A 17,581-nucleotide genomic window follows, 5' to 3' on the forward strand; every position below is an offset into this window, starting at 1 on the left:
CTTTGGACTTGGGAGTTTGGAGTTAATGCTGGAATGAGTGAAGACTGGGGGACTATTGGAAAGGCATTTTTTGTTTGTTTGTTTGTTTGTTTTTTTTCTTTTTTTTGAAATGGAGTCTTGCTTTGTTGCCTAGACTGGAGTGCAGTGGCACAATCTCCGCTCACTGTAAGCTCCGCCTCCTGGGTTCACGCCATTCTCCTGCCTCAGCCTCTGGAGTAGTTGGGACTACAGGTACCCACCACCATGCCTGGCTAATTTTTTTTTTTTCTGTATTTTTAGTAGAGATGGGTTTTCACTGTGTTAGCCAGGATGGTTTCGATCTCCTGACCTCGTGATCTGCCTGCCTTGGCCTCCCAAAGTGCTGGGATTACAGACATGAGCCACCATGCCCAGCCCATTATTGTATTTTCCAATGTGAGAAAGACATGAGATTTGAGGTGCCAGCAGCAGAATGGTACAGTTTGGATACGTGTACCTGCCCAAAACTCATGTCGAAATGTAATCCTCAATGTTGGAGGTGGAGCCTGGTGGGAGGTATTTGGGCGCTGTCCTTGCAATAGTGAGTTTATGCAAGATCCAGTTGTTTAAAATGTGTGGCACCTCCCGTGATCCCTCTTGTGCCTGCTCTGACCGCATGACCTGCCTGTTCCTGCTTCACCTTCTGCCATGAGTAAAAATTCCTTGAGGCCTCCTCACCAGGTGAGCTGATCCTGGCACCATGCTTCCTGTACAGCCTGCAGAACTGTGAGCCAATTAACCCTATTTTTTTTTTAAGTAAATTACCCCCACAGGCATTTCTTTATAGCAATACAATAAGAACAGCCTAGTACAGGTAACTAGTTCAAGGTCAAGCACAACTGTAACACACACACCCACAAACAAAAACAAAAACAGAGGCGTGGAGGAACAGGAGGAAAACAGATGGAGTCTCCGATCCCAGTCAGATGGTGAAGTGGGGATTCATGCCCAAAGTCAATGTCCATGAACCTGGACAGCAAATGGACTACAGCAGGCTGCCCTGCTCTGTGGAAAAGGGAGGGAGGATGAAGTCATGCACTTCCCCTTGTCAGATCCCTGCTGTCACGGCCATTCATCAGATCAGGGCATCAGGTCAGTCTTTTATTCAAGACCAGGGCTAAGTTGCTCTCCCAGGGCCAGAGGAGGAGGAGGCTCCTGCTGAATCTGAACTATTCTGTCCTTACAACAATCACTGTTTTCATATTTTTTTCCTGCAGCTTGTTTTCTTCTTCCAACTTTCCTTTTTTATTTTTCACTGGAGAGGAACACCAAATTTTTTTTTAATGGAACTTGTCTGAAGGAAAAATAAAAGCTCAAATGTTAATGTAGATGGATCGATTACAAAAAAAAAAAAAAAAAAAAAAAAAGTTGCCACTGTTGTCTCCGAGAGCCTTTATTGAAGCCTTCCTCGCACCTGAGCTCCCTCTCCGGCTACTGGAGGGCCAGAGGAGTCTCTCCCACCGACTTTATCTGCCGACCCTGGCTCCTGGCTAAGTTCCTCAGAGCTGGGCTGGATCCGGCTTCAGTCCTTCTGAGTGCAGGGCAGCCAGGGAGATCATGAGCGGCTCATCAGCACCACCTACTGGACGCAGTTCTTAATCAGCTCGTGAATGGGTATTGCTCACCTTGACCCTGCTTTTAACCAATGCATAGCTTCCTCTGTCTACAGTTTTCATACTCCATAATGTATTTGTCAAATGTATTTGTCAAATGAGTGGCTATAGCTATGATTATTTGTATAATGACTGTATTGTGATATAATTCTTTTACCTTACAATTGACCCATTTAAAATGTGCAATTTTAATGATGTTTTAGTATATTCAGAATTGTATAACCATTGCACAATCGATTTTATAACATTTTCATCACCCCAAAGGCACCCCTATTCATTAGCATTCCCTTCCCATTTTCCCACTGAGTAACCACCAATCTACTACTTTCTGTCTCTATGAAGTTACCTACTCTGGACTGTTATGTAAATGGAATCACAATACGTGGCCATTGTGTCTGGCTCATTTCACTTAGCACAATGTATTCAAAGTTTGTCTACATTGTAGCATGTGCCAGTACTTCATTCCTTTTTATGTAAGATGAAAATCATTTTGTATAGCCAAATAATATTTCAGTGAAATATACATTTTATTTATCCATTCATTCATTAATGAACATGTCTTGTTTCTGCCTTTTGGCTACTATGAATAATGCCATTATAAACATCATGTACCAGTTTTTGTGTGGACATATGTTTTCACTTATTTGGATATGTACTCAGGAGTAGAATTACTGGGTCATATGGTGACTCTATGTTTAACAGATTAAGGAACTTTCAGACTGTTTTCCACAGTGGCTGCAAGCTTTTGAGTTCCCATCAGCAGTACATGAATGTTCCAATTTCTCTACATCTTTGTCAAAACTTGTTAGTGTCTGGCTTTTTAATTCTAGTCATCCTAGCGGGTAGGAAGTGGTGTCTCATGTGGTTTGATTTGTGTTTTCCTGATGGCTAATCATGCTAAGCCTAAACTTTCCATGTGTTTATTGGCCATTTGTATATTGTCTTTGAGGAAACATTTATTCAAATCCTTTGCACATTTAAAATTTGGCTTTCTTTTATTATTGAACTGTAATTGCTATTTATATTCTCAACATAAGTCCTTTATCAGATATACGATTTGTAGTCCCCCCCATCCCCATGCACACACACATTCTATGTGTTGTCTTTTCATTTTCTTGATGGTGTTCTTTGATGCACAAATGTTTTTATTTTTGATGAAGTCCAATTTAACCATCTTGTCTTTCGGTGTCATATCTAAGAAACCATCACCTCATCCAAAGGTAGGAAGATTTACAGCTATGTTTGTTTGTTTGTTTGTTTTTAAGAGTTTTATGGTTTTAGTACTTTCATTTAGGTCTTTGATCATTTTGGGTTAGTTCTTATATATGGTGTGAGGAAGGGAGTGAAACTTTATCATTTGCACGGGGATATCCAATTCTCCCAGCACTATTTATTGAAAAGACTATTTTTCCCCCATTGAATGATCTCTGCACCCTTGATGAAAATCAGTTGATCATAAATGTGAGGATTTATTTCTGGGTTTTCAGTTCTATTTGATTGATATGTATGTGTGTCCTTAAGCCAGTTCACTCTCCAGAATATTTATGACTATTCTTAAACTTTACAATTTCCTCTCGATTATTCTCCAGCAGAATTCAGACTCTTATTAGAACGTTTTGATACATTCTCCTACTTCAAAAAGAGGAAACTTCCAGAGGTTAAAACTTCTGCCCTGAATGCCTGCCCTTCCCCAAACTTACCCTTCCTCCCCGTCAGTGTTCAGCACCAGTTTCCTCCCAGATGCTGCTGTTGACCATCCCCACCCCATAATGGGACATGGTCTGCATTTCACGGCATGTCTGACTGCTTTCCTGACAGCTGGTGAGCTCTCTGTCCGCTCGGAGCCACACATTTTTCTATAGCTCTTTGGTTGGGTCCTCAACCGCTGTGAGGCTTCCAGTCCCTGATGACAGTTGAGGAAATTCAGGCTCAGAGAGGTACCCGAAGGAGCACAGCTGGGATCTGGCAGGGCTGAACTTGGTGCTGGCCCTCCTGACTGTTAGGCCTGTGGTCTCCCCGTGATGCCACCCCGACTGCACTGCTTTATCCACATGCCCTCACCCAGCATTGACTCTCACTCTGCCGCCTTGTTTTGTGAACACAGGTTCTCTGTGGTCGCTCAGATTTTGTGCCAGCTGAATCCTGGCTGAAAAGTTCTTGAAGCCTGAACATCCCTGTAGCATTTCAGTGATGATCTGACAGAAGGTAGAACAACCTGGGAGTGACTGTCCTTTTGGGCATGGGATGGATTGACCCCAGGTGCTAAGTGACACTCTGGTTAGGGAGAGGCACTCCTTCTTGCCATCTGGGACATTTTCAGTAGGACCAGATGTTTTGTTGTAAGTGAATTCCTAGAAGAGACAGAACACAGCTCCCTGTGCACAATTTCATTTAAGATGCCTGTGCAATGTGTTGGGGGGGCTCATCAGTTTGGATGCTCCCCAGCTCACCTTTGCTCCATGGGGGCTTGAGGCCAAGGGATGGGCAGGGGCGTGGAGGAAGATTCAGCAATGCATTTGGGAACAGGTGGAAAGTGATGGAGGGGCCCTGCATGGTACCCCAACAAGGGAGGAGGTCTGGTTGGAGAAGCAGGTGGGATCCACCATGTAAGTCCTGGGGGCCATGGGGATATTTGCTTTACCACAAGGGCAATGGGACCTCTTGGAAGAGCTAAAACAGGGAGTCTTGCTATCTGCCCTACCTTTAAAAAAATCACCCAGGCTGCTTCGTGGAGAGTGGATTAGAGGAAGCCATGAAAATGACAGAATGAAAAGTAAAATATTCAACCAACTGCTTTTCAAACAGCCTTGCAGATGCTCCATTGTAAAATAAGCAACATTGGCGGGGCCACATCCGTGCGGAGCGTCCTCTCGCTGTGAGGACACCTGTCTCTCAAGGTCTTGGGGATGGCACTGACACTTCACCAGCCTAGTTCCCCTTGTTTTCCCTGCAACCCCTGCTCACCTCCACCTATGGAAAGGTGGGCATTTAAACAATCATAGATTAAACAATTAGAATTTTATAATGTAAAACATCTCAAACATTTGAAACAATAAAAGATGGGATTCCAGAGACAAAACTAACAGAGACAGGCTGGGTTAAACTCTCCCCTCCTTCCTCCTGCTGCAGGAGGGTGGGTTTGGCTTCTACAGTGGAGCCCAGCTGGTCTCCTGGGGATAGCGGGTGGCTTTCCCAGCCAAGAACCTGACGTCGGGGGTCTGACCAAGGGCTGCAGCCACCTTGGCCCTTCCCACCCCTCACTCCCTGCCTCCTCTTCTCCAGCCTCTGGTGGCTGGGGCTGCACTGGGGGAGATGTTGCTAATGGCCCCTCCAGATGTGCAGGTGGCCCCTGGGCCTGATGCCGGCAGCTCCCACTCCAGACAGGGCTCTGGGGGGCCTCTGTGAAGGGGTGACCCTTGCCCACTTTGCCACAGGACCTTCCTTTCAGGCGTCAAGGAGGAATGCTGGCTCTCAGGCTCTCGAGGACACCCAGGTGGCATCATTCCAGCTGTGGATGGGCTGGGGAGACTGAGCAGGAGTCAGGGAGGGGAAAGGAGGGAGGAGGCAGGGTTGTGGATGGGTCTCTCAGAGACGGGGTTTCACCATGTTGGCCAGGCTGGTCTTCAACTCCTGACCTCAAGTCATCCGCCCACCTCGACCTCCCAAAGTACTGGGATTACAGGCATGAACCACCACCTCAGACCTTTTTCTTCCTTTCTTGTTAAAGTACTGTGATTTCAGGAGCCAGTAGAAAGAATCCCCACAACACTGGATTTTAGGCATTGCTCAGAAATTCCTTCGTCTAGTGCAGCAGTTCATCACACATGGAAGATTTTTGCATGTTTGTTTTTGGTTCTACCTTGCTCTTTTCTGTCTTGTAAAGATCGTCCTTCACTCTTGGGCAGCAGAACTGGCCTCCCCAAGGGGCCAGAAGGAAACACCTTATCCTAGGAATAAATGGAATGATGTTATTTAAAGATGAGCTTGTTAACTCGATTTTTGTCTTATTAAAATTCTTTAGCATTGGAAATAAAGTGTTTGGGGAAAGATGTAGCAAAAAATAACATGTTTGGTTCTACCGCCTTGTATTATTTTATTCCGACTGACTGGAGGCAGCTGTGTGAGATAACAACCCTTCTTGAGGAATTTGGAAGGTCCAAAGTCCAGCAACTGGTGCTGATTTTCGTTCGTTCCTCCTGTGTCAAACCCTTCCAGGCTGCGTCCCTGCTGGCGGTGCTGCTGCTGCTGGAAGGAGGCATGTTCTCTTCACACTCCCTGCCCCCGGCGCTGTTAGAGAAAGTCTTCCAGTACATTGACCTCCATCAGGATGAATTTGTGCAGGTAGGAGAAGGAAACTACACACAGAATGCATGGATTACATCCTTTGGTATTTGGGTGAGACAATTATTTGCTTGGAGATGTGGATATTTTTGCCTAATTCCATTTAAAATGCCTGTGACTGCTCATTAGGTTAAAAATCTTCAGTATTCATTAGATGGATGGAAGAGATCCCTCCTAGCCACTCCTCCTGCAAAGGGCACTGTCTCTTCATATCCAGCACACTTGATCCAGGGATGTCCACGCAGAGATGACCAGCACCTCCGCTGAGCTTGAGTCTGCCCTGGTCCATCAGGTCGCCCATTCCTAATGCCACCTGACGTTATTGTAAGGCCTAGGCAGAGCTGGGGAGCCAGGGAGCTCTGCAAACTTCAACAGCAACGTCGTTTGTTTTGTAGTATGTGTGCAATAGGCATTTTATCTCCTCCATTCATTCATTCATTTATTTAATTTATTTATTTGTTTTGAGACAGAGTTTCGCTCTGTTGCCCAGGCTGGAGTGCAGTGGTGCAACCTCAGCTCATCACAACCTCCCAGGTTCAGGTGATTCTCCTGCCTCAGCCTCATCCTCCCAAGTAGCTGGGATTACAGGCACCTGCCAACATGCCCAGCTAATTTTTGTGTTTTTTCAGTAAAGACGGGATTTCCCCGTGTTCGGCAGGCTGATTTTGAACTCCTGACCTCAAGTGATCTGCCCTCCTCGGCCTCCCAAAGTGCTGGGATTGCAGGCATGAGCCACCCGGCCTGGCCCTCTTATTTTTTTGTTATTATTTTTTGAGACAGGGTCTTGCTCTGTCACCCAGGCTGGAGTGCAGTGGCACAAACACAGCTCACTGTAGCCTCGACCTCCTGGGTTCAAGTGATCCTTCTGCCTTAGCCTCCCAAGTTTATAATCCTCTGCTTCACCGCTAATTCACCATACAGGGTCTGTACATATACGGGGTGGGAGTGGGGTAAAGTAGAGGGAGGGTGAGGTGGAACGGCAAAAAGAGGGAGGCCTGGGGAGGAGGAGACAGGAGGAGGAGCGGGAAGGCAGGAGCTTGCTGGAGCCCACAGATTCACCAGCTCCTCCCCAGCCCCGCTCTCCTAAGCTCTCTTGTCCTCTCTGTGGCCATCTGGTTCCATCCCCACACACCCCGACACATGTGCACACTGATGTGTTGTTGTCTGTGCTCACCAGACTGGGAGCTCCTTGAGGTCTCCCTGAACTTTGTACCCCAAGCCCTCTAAGTCCCTCAAACATACCCAAATCTACTGAACTTAGGGAGAAGCCAGCAGTCTCTGTTCTGTAAATTCCAGTTTAAAAATGTAAAACACAGTATTCATTAGGGTTAGATAAATGCCTTCATAATAAAAATGAAAGCACTACTACCAGGATAGAGAGGTCAAACTCAAATGAGTCAGGAAGAAAAGTCCAAGATCAGTAAATCTGTGTAGTTTTTCATAAAAATGCTGACTGTCTCAGTATGAGCCACTCAGGTTCCAACCCGGTGTGTGAGTGGTTCTTATCAGTCATTCATATCAGCCAGCACTGCTGGAGTGGCCGCCAGGTGCCCGGCATCATGCTGAGTCTTGTGCACACGTTACCTCAGTGGTCCTCACCATCACCCTATTGTTAGGGAGCATTACTTTCTTGTGCAGATGAGAAAACTCAGGCTAAGGGAGATTAAGGAATCCGCCCAAAGTCACACAGCTGTGACAGGCTGAGTTTAAGCCCGAGGTCACAGTGCCCGCGGGATCCTAGGAGAGCAGGGAGGGGCGGGCCGGGGAATCTAAGTGCAGAGCATGTCAGAAGGGACCTGCAGCCCAGCGGAGGCCACTGTGGGGTTCAATCATGGCTGGGAGGCTTCCAGGGCCAAGTGTGGGAAGCAGGGAGTCCTGGAGAAAGCTGAGAACCCACCAGCTCCTCAGTTCTTAATAATTAGAAATAGTGGGTGGGGACTTGCCCTTCTTGACAGCCCTGGTGAACCCAGTGAGGACCCAGACCATCCTCTTTCTCCCAGCCCACCCTGCCTGACCTTCTATACTAACCAGGCGTCTCTGGCCTCCAGATTCCTGATTAAAACCCCAGCTATTCTGTCTGTTACTCTTGAATGTCACAGTGTTCACTGGCACTGTCATAGGTCCTCAGGTCCTCAATCAACAGAAGAGCACCTGGGGACTCGCTGTCTCCTGCCCTCCCCTCGCTCCCCCCAGAGCAGATGTGGGACCCCCATGCTAATGGTCTGCTTACTCTTCCTCCTAGACGCTGAAGGAGTGGGTGGCCATCGAGAGTGACTCTGTCCAGCCTGTGCCTCGCTTCAGACAAGAGCTCTTCAGAATGATGGCTGTGGCCGCGGACACACTGCAGCGCCTGGGGGCCCATGTGACCTCGGTGGACATGGGTTCTCAGCAGGTGCTGTGGTGTTCCCTCCCACCGAGGGAGCAGCTACTTCTAGACATCAATTGTGCCTTTCCGGGGGTGGCAAGGGAGAGGCTCACCCTGATCCTCAACCAAAACCTCCCAATTCCTAATGAAGATGAAGCATTCCCTTGGTCTCGAATGAAGCCGTGTTATTGCTTTCCAGTCATATCAGGACTCCAGGGGTGGGATGGGCTCTTAGAAGCCAGTGCAGATGACAAGTGAAGGTCGCTTTATTATGGAAAGGACCCCCTTGTACTCTTCACTTCCTGGACACAAGGTTCCAATTTCTTCTTTAAGGAAAAGGAAATTGTCCTTTTCTTTAAATTCATATGCATCTTTCTCAAAGGCCTTGTATCTGGAGCTCTGTTTTTTTCATCAGAACCATCTCTTAGAACTCTACTCCATCATGAATGTCTTAAAGCTAAGCACCTGCTGTGCTTATTTTAGCACTGCGGAACCTTGAGATCGTCCACATTTTCTAGGATTTGGCCACCTAATTTAAGCCACCTAATTTAAGCCAGTTGTCATCTGCATTTTTTTTTTTTTTTTTTTGAGACAGAGTCTCGCTCTGTAGCCCAGGCTGGAGTGCGGTGGTGTGATCTCGTCTCACTGCAAGCTCCACCTCCAGAGTCCCAGTTCAAGCAATTCTCTTGCCTCAGCCTCCGAGTAGCTGGGATTTCAGGCGTGCACCACTACGCCCAGCTAATTTTTGTATTTTTATTAGAGACAGGGTTTCACCATGTTGGCCAGGCTGGTCTTCAACTCCTGACCTTGTGATCTGCCTGCCTTGGCCTCCCAAAGTGCTGGGATTACAGGCATGAGCCACCGTTCCCGGCCCATCTGCATTCTTACTGAAGAGCACATTCAGCTAATGATGCTAATTGTCAATGTGGATCTAAAGAAGCACTTTACTTTTAATTAGGTTTTATATCTTAATTAAAAGTGTCTTGGCTGGGTGCAGTGTCTCACACTTGAAATCCTAGCACTTTGGGAGGCTAAGGCGGGCGGATTACTTGAGCCTGAGGGTTTGAGACCAGCCTGGGCAACATGGCAAAACCCGTCTCTACCAAAAATACAAAAAGGTAGCCAGACGTGGTGGCGCACGTCTGGAGTCTCAGCTACTGTGAGGAGGCGGAGGTAGGAGAATCACATAAGCCTGCGAGTGCGCCACTGCACTCCAGCCTGGGCGCCGGGACTGACACCTATCTCCAAAAGAAAAAAAAGTGTTTCATGGGACTCATTTTAGAGATGGAGAAACTGATGCTCAGAAAAATGACACGGGCTCTCCAAGGACCCAGGGATAGCCTGGCCAGGACTCCCAATATCATGTCTTTGAATTTTCTGGAAGAACAACACAGCATTTTAAAAAATGTGATTCTTGATCATTTTGCAGCTGCCTGATGGTCAGAGTCTTCCAATACCTCCCGTCATCCTGGCCGAACTGGGGAATGATCCCACGAAAGGCACCGTGTGCTTCTACGGCCACTTGGACGTGCAGCCTGCCGACCAGGGCAATGGGTGGCTCACAGACCCCTACGTGCTGACGGAGGTGGACGGTCAGTGAGGCACCCGGGCTATAGTGCGGAGCTGCTGTGCTTGCAAGATTGAAGGGGTGAAGATGTGGCTCTGTCCCTGGGTTTCGGGTCTCTCCCTGTCATTAAGAATGCATAGGCCCGGTGCGGTGGCTCATGTCTGTAATCCTAGCACTTTGGGAAGCTAAGGTGGTTGGATCACTTGAGGTCAGGAGTTCAAGACCAGCCTGGCCACCATGGCAAAACCCCCGTCTCTACTAAAAATACAAAAAAATACCTGGGCATGGTGGTGGGCGCCTGTAATCACAGCTACTTGGGAAACCAAGGCAGAATTGCTTGAACCTGGGAGGTGGAGGTTGCAGTGAGCTGAGATCACACCATTGCACTCTAGCCTGGGTGACAGAGCGAGACTCTGTCTGGGAAAAAAAAAGCCTGGCATGCTGGCACATGCTTGTAATCCCAGTTACTTAGGAGGCTGAGGCAGGAGAATCACTTGAACCTGGGAGGCGGAGGTTGCAGTGAGCTGAGATGGCACCATTGCACTCCATTCTGCCTGGATGACGGAGTGAGACTCCATCTAAAAAAAAAAAGGGAGAATGCATAGAGAGGCGGCTCTCATAGCCTACTGATTGGTTCACTGAGGCCGGTTTTCTTTCATTTGTGAAAAAAACAACACACTTTTGTGCCCCTGGATGGAGGTCCTTGAGTTGTGAGGAAAACAGTTATCCAGGCCACACACCTTCCTTTTGAACAGTATCAAATGTCATTCACATTTTGTAAAGAAAAAGAAGAAAGGTGAATAGAGATATACACACATATTTTTTTCATTCTTCTACTAATTGTAAAATCCCAAAATGAGAGGCTATGCCACATGGTACTCTGCAACAAGTCCCCGGTGGGTCTCTTCAGTGAACTTGGATAAAATAGCTAATTATTGTTAAGGACAGTGGGATCTGTCTACTGCAAATTTACTTGTCTTATCTGACTAGCTGACGCCTGTACTATTTGTCAGGGAAGAGATCCAAGGATCTCTTGTGTACGGTCTTATTTGTACATAAGAAATCATACTTTGCAATTTCATAGCAAGATTTGTGCCTGGAATGTTATTATAGAAAGCACTGTTAACATTGGTACCCATGAGACAACATTGGTTTTTAACTCATGTGGCAGAGGTGTCCACACTTCTCTGAACATTCTTCTTCCCTTTGTAAAGGGAAACTTTATGGACGAGGAGCAACCGACAACAAAGGCCCTGTCTTGGCTTGGATCAATGCTGTGAGCGCCTTCAGAGCCCTGGAACAAGTAGGTGACAGCTGTGTTCGGGAGAGAGGAGGAGGAGGATGGTAACTACAACTTACTTTGAGTTGTTTGCTGTGTTCTGAGCAAACTGCCTTAGGTCACTTATTCACTCCAACAATCTTTGGAGGTGTGTGCAACAATTGTATCCATTTTACAGATAAGGACAGTAAGGCTTGGGAAGGTCAGAGAACTTCCCCAGAGCAGTGCAGCTGGTGGCAAGGCTGATACTTTGAGGATGGATTCCAGCCTGCACTTTTAATCATGTTAAAAAACAAGACACAGCCAAAGACACAACAAGCCTGTGGCCAAGCTGCTATCTGATGGGACTTGTCTTTTTCTGTTTAATCCTTATTTTATCTTATCTTGTCTTTTTTAATCTTCTTTTTCTTCTTATCACAAAGTATGATTTGTTAGCAGAGACAAACACACATTTTTAAAATGTATCGGCTACTTTGCAAATGATCAAGATAGGAATCTCCATGACATTCCGCAGGAATCCTTGGATCTCTTCCCTGAGAGCACAGTGGTTCTCTTTAGATGTCCAAATAAGGGCTCTGGAGCAGAGGCAGGGGTACAGATTTGAGGAGGTGGGTCCCCTCTTTCCGGCCTCCAGAGGACCCAGGTTTGTACCTTTAACTATCTCATGTTTCAACACAAGGATGGTTTTATCTCAAGCCACTCTTCTCCCCCTCCTAGCGAATGTACTTAGACGCCAGCAGAGGACTGGATCTAGCTGTGTGAACTTAGGCAAGTGACTTGACCTCTCTGGGCCTCGGATTCTGTTCTGTGGAACAGAATCCGGTCAACCTGGGGATATGGTTCCATCTCCCCTGTCCAAGGCTGCAAGGCCCTGAGGGCTGAGGGGCCTCGCTGGCACCCTGTCCTGCAGAGAAGACCCGGGCTTCTGGGATGTCTTTTCCTGAAGGTTATTTCATTAGGTGCCGGGGGCTTTCCTCTCAGAAGTTTATTTTCTCCTGAGACATAAGCAGATGGAGGGGACTTAAGTACTCTGACTCTACTCCTGAATCTCACAGAGACATGCTCAGGAAGTCAGCACAGGTCTCGGTGGCGTCCTGCTGACCACTGCAAAGGTGGCTTCTTATCCATGAAGCTCACACCACCTGTGCCCTGACATTCCATGTGGCTTTGGTTTCTTTCTCTGTCTCCCTCTCTGTTTTTCCTTCTCTCCTTTCTTTCTCTCTCCCTCTCTTTCTCTTTCTTCCTCTCTCTCTCTCCTTCAAAGGGATAGCAATATTTATAAGATTGTTCCGATAAAAAAGCCAAAATCTGTTTTGCTTTATAAATTTCAGCTCTGAAAATTACACAATCACAAAGAAAACAGAAGACATATTCACTGCCCTGGACACGTCAGTTCATCTCTGAGCCTCACTTTCCTCATCTGTGATCAAAGTGGGAAAGGCAGTTTCTACCTCACAGGCTTGCAGGGATTCAGTGAAGAAATATCTGCACTGGGGGTGGTGTGTGAGGTCCCTCCCTTCTTCTCCTCTGCCTGCCTTGCCTACAGAGCTCTTAGGACACATTCCCTCCCTGGGTTATTTTCTAGGAGGCAGAGTGAGTACTAATATCCATATTTCACAGGTAGAGCAGTGAGCTGCCAAGGGGAGGCTTGGCAAACCCAGCTGCTAATGCATGCGGCCTGCCATGCTGAGTGCTATGGGTTTGTATTTTATTAAAAGTGACTTGCCAGAAAATTCTTAGGATTTAGTAGTTTAGTAGGATTAAACTACTCTTTAGCAATTGTTTGCTAGTTCAGTGTTCACATAGAACCTTCGGATATTAAGATCTCAGAACTTCAGATGGACTTTCTAAGACATACAGAAACACAAAGGAAACATGAACAAATCTCTATCCCCCAAAAGTTCTTCTCCAACTGAATGACTGAGTTTCTAATTTTCTCGTTTTAATTACTACATAACTTACTACTTTCTCATACAAATCCTGTGCTCATGTTGCATTTGTTAATCTGTGGTGAGTCAAGCCCACTTATTAGAGCTGATTATAGTGTGTGCATGTTGTTTATCTGCATATAATCACTTTTAGAGTTCTGCATGCATCCTGTGCTCTAGGAAAAGACTTTGACCTCTCCTCTTAATGTGGTTCTCAAAGATATGAAGTTATAAATTATAAAGATACAAAAAGATCAGAACCAAATGGGGGAAGAAGCATGTTGTAAAAATTTTAAAGAAGCTATTCCATGCCCTAATATTAACTAAAAAAAAACTCAAGTTCCATTTTGCTGCAAGATCAAAGCCTTTGAATAAGTTAAAAGGCAGATTGAAATCACAGTTGAAAAATAACAGATACTTGAAGTAAAAATTAACCCGAGGCTTAACAGTCTTTCAAAGGAGAAATTTCTCCTTTTTCATGTTCAGAATTATGAGGACAGAAAAGTGATTTGTAATTGCCTAACCTTTCTTGAAAAATTCCTTTTGGGGAGAAGGAGAAAAATGCCTCCCTCTGCAGCCACACAGGGAAGCTCTGTAGTATAGAATGTGCTTTTCTGTAGCTGCTCCTTTCCCCAATTCTTGATCATAGCATTAAATTGGCAGGACATGTTGGAGGGCACGCACCAGGCGTTACCTTGAATTCTCCTTCACAACCATAGTTAACGACTCCATTGCTGTAACAGAACTGTGAGGAATGCACATTCATACATTGAATGTAAATAATAATTTCATGTGTTTATGTTATATGCAAACAAACAGTGCATCTTCAAAGGTGAATGGGCAATGTATTAGTCTGTTTTCATGCTGCTGATAAAGACATACCTCAGAGTGGGAAGGTTTAATTGGGCTTACAGTTCCACATGGCTGGGGAGGCCTCAGAATCATGGCGGGAGGTGAAAGTCATTTCTTACATGGCAGCAGCAAGAGAAAATGAGGAAGAAGCAAAACCTGAAACGCCTGATAAACCTATTAGATCTTGTGAGACTTATTCACTGTCACGCAAATAGCACAAGAAAGACCTGCCCCCATGATTCAATTACCTCCCCATGGGTCCCTCCCACAACATATAGGAATTCTGGGAGCAGCAATTCAAGTTGAGATATGGTGGGAACACAGCCAAACCATAGAATTCCACCCCTGGCCCCTCCAAATCTCATGTCCTCACATTTCAAAACCAGCCATGACTTCTGAATAGTCCCCCAAAGTCTTAACTCATTTCAGCATTAACCTGAAAGTCCACAGTCCAAAGTCTCATCTGAGACAAGGCAAGTCCCTTCCACCTATGAGCCTGTAAAATCAAAAGCCAGCTAGTTACTTCCTAGATACAATGTGAGTACAGGTGTTGGGTAAATATAGCTGTTCCAAATGGGAGAAATTGGCCAAAACAAAGGGGTTATAGAGTCCATGCAAGTCTGAAATCCAGGGGTCAGTCAAACTTTAAAGCTCCAAAATGATCTCCTTTGAATCCAGGTCGCATGTCCAGGTTACACTGATGCTAGAGGTGAGTTCCCATGGTCTTGGGCAGCTCTGCCCCTGTGACTTTGCAGGGTACAGCCTCCCTCCTGCCTGCTTTCATGGGCTGGCATTGAGTGTCTGCAGCTTTTTCAGGTGCACGGTTCAAGCTGTCAGTGGATGTACAATTCTGGGGTCTGGAGGACAGTGGCCCTCTTCTCACAGCTCCACTTGGCAGTGCCCCACTAGGGACTTCATGTGGGGGCTCCAGCGCCACATTTCCCTTCTGCACTGCCCTAGCAGAGGCTCTCCATGAGGGCCCCACCTCTGCAGCAAACTTTTGCATGGGCATCCAGGCATTTCCATACATTTTCTGAAATCTAGTTAGAGGTTCCCAATCCTCAATTCTTGACTTCTGTGCACCTGCAGGCTCAACACCACATGGAAGCTGCCAGGGCTTGGGGCTTCCACCCTCTGAAGCCACAGCCTGAGCTGTACATTGGCCCCTTTTAGCTACAGCTGGGGAAGCTGGCACACAGGGCACCAAGTCTCTAGGCTGCACACAGTACAGGGACCCTGGGCCTGGCCCATGAAACCATTTTCTCCTCCTGGATCTCCAGGCCTGTGATGGTCTCTGACATGGTCTGGAGACATTTTCCCAAAGGTCTTGGGGATTAACATTAATCTCCTTACTACTTATGCAAATTTCTGTATCTGGCTTGAATTTCTCCCCAGAAAATGGGTTTTTCTTTTCTGTCACATAGTCAGGCTGCAAATTTTCTGAACTTTTAAGGTCTGTTTCCCTTTAAAGACTGAATCCCTTTAACCATACCTAAGTCACTTCTTGAATGCTTTACTGCTTTGAAATTTCTTCTACCAGATACCCTAAATCATCTCTCTCAAGTTCAAAATTCCACAAATCTCTAGGGTAGGGGCAAAATGTCGGGAGTCTCTTTGTCCAGTTCCAAAAAAGTTTCACATCTCTACCTGAGGCCACCTCAGCCTGGATTTTATTTTCCATATTGCTATCAGCATTTTGGGCAAAGTCATTCAATAAGTCTCTAGGAAGTTCCAAACTTTCCATGTTTTTGTGTCTTCTTCTGAGACCTTCAAACTGTTCCAATATCTGCCTGTTACCCAGTTCCAAAGTCACTTCCACATTTTTGGGTATCTTTTCAGGAACAACCCACTCTACTGGTACCAATTTACTGTATTAGTCCATTTTCATGCTGTTGATAAAGACGTTCCCAAGACTGGGAAGGAAAAGAGGTTTAATTGGACTTACAGTTCCACATGGATGGGGAGGCCTCAGAATCATGGTGGGAGGCAAAAGACACTTCTTACATGGTGGCAGCAAGAGAAAATGAGGAAGAAGCAAACCCCTGATAAACCCATCAGATCTCGTGAGACTTACTCACTATCATGAGAATAGCACAGGAAAGACTGGCCCCTATGATTCAATTACCTCCCCTGAGTCCCTCCACAACATGTGGGAATTCTGGGAGATACAATTCAAGTTGAGACTTGGTGGAGACACAGCCAAACCACATCAGGCAACTTGTGCAATTTTTTTCTTCTGTTGTTACTTAGGATCTTCCTGTGAATATCAAATTCATCATTGAGGGGATGGAAGAGGCTGGCTCTGTTGCCCTGGAGGAACTTGTGGAAAAAGAAAAGAACCGATTCTTCTCTGGTGTGGACTACATCGTAATTTCAGATAACCTGTGGATCAGCCAAAGGAAGCCAGCAATCACTTACGGAACCCGGGGGAACAGCTACTTCATGGTGGAGGTATCCACAGAGAGCAGTGCATGGATGGAGACCTGTGGGGGTTGTGAATGGGAGCGCCAATCCATTCTGGGATCTTGGAGAGGAAGAAAGAAAGCTTTCCGGAGGGCAGAGGCCTTACCTGGGACACACAGCCTCAGGGGATGTGGGATGGGTGCAGAGGTCTTAGGGTTTGGGGAGGTCATGAACCCCCTGACACTTGGAGTGGACGTGGCTGTGTACCTTGTTCTGGAGAGGGGATTCACAGGGGTTTGTGACTCACAAAGCAAAGCTTGGAAACTCTGGCCATGGGATTTGCAGGCAGGTATGGCAGCCACAGGGAGGTAAGCAGACTGCCTGATCAATGCAGGGGCAACTGTACTGTGTCCTGCTCCTGGCGTGGGCCTGCTGGCCGCAGTGGCAGGAAATCTAAGTGCCGTGGTTACAGGGAAGGAGAAGGAGCATTGGTGTCGCCCGAGGCCAGTATCTGAATCCTAGCTTCTACCATGCCCAGCCTCGTGCAGGTGACTTCACCTTAAGCCTTGGTTTCCCACCTTGAAAGATGGCACAATAACGCCCCCTCCCAGGATGCTGTGTCATTACATGCAGCCTTTAGTTCAGGTTTGACGCATAGTCAGTTTCCTTCCCCTTTTCTCTTTTTCTAGTAATACAGGCAACCTGTGATAATGCATAAGACTTAGAAAATCCCTCCTGGGGCCGGGTGCGGTGGCTCAAGCCTGTAATCCCAGCACTTTGGGAGGCCGAGACGGGCGGATCACAAGGTCAGGAGATCGAGACCATCCTGGCTAACACGGTAAAACCCCATCTCTACTAAAAAAATACAAAAAAACTAGCCATGCGAGGTGGTGGGCGTCTGTAGTCCCAGCTACTCCGGGAGGCTGAGACAGGAGAATGGCGTGAACCCGGGAGGCGGAGCTTGCAGTGAGCCGAGATTGCGCCACTGCACTCCAGCCTGGGCGACAGAGTGAGACTCCGTCTCAAAAAAAAAAAAAAAAAAGAAAGAAAGAAAAAAAAATCCCTCCCGGGTAAACAGCTAATTATTTCATCATTTCAGTCTGTTTTCTCATATAGCAATGTGTAGGCTGATAATCCATGCTCTATCCAATCCCTAGGCAGTTTTGAGATTCAGATGTGAGCACATACACGGAAACATATGGCTAGGCATTTGAA

At 46.6% G+C, this 17,581-nt stretch overlaps 1 protein-coding gene across 1 annotated transcript in view; it reads left to right on the top strand.

Annotated features, from left to right (window-relative positions):
* Window positions 1-632: 632 nt before the first annotated feature.
* Window positions 633-17,581, top strand: part of CNDP1 (carnosine dipeptidase 1) — a 40,043-nt gene continuing 23,094 nt past the window's right edge. The window contains exons 1-6 of the mRNA XM_030925715.1: window positions 633-699; window positions 5,847-5,972; window positions 8,215-8,364; window positions 9,767-9,929; window positions 11,119-11,207; window positions 16,214-16,414. Of these exons, the coding sequence (XP_030781575.1) occupies window positions 667-699; window positions 5,847-5,972; window positions 8,215-8,364; window positions 9,767-9,929; window positions 11,119-11,207; window positions 16,214-16,414 (762 nt within the window). The 5' untranslated portion in view covers window positions 633-666. The remainder of the gene's footprint in view (window positions 700-5,846; window positions 5,973-8,214; window positions 8,365-9,766; window positions 9,930-11,118; window positions 11,208-16,213; window positions 16,415-17,581) is intronic.

Source organism: Rhinopithecus roxellana, chromosome 21, assembly GCF_007565055.1.
Source record: "Rhinopithecus roxellana isolate Shanxi Qingling chromosome 21, ASM756505v1, whole genome shotgun sequence".
In the NCBI taxonomy this organism is placed as follows: Eukaryota; Metazoa; Chordata; class Mammalia; order Primates; family Cercopithecidae; genus Rhinopithecus; species Rhinopithecus roxellana.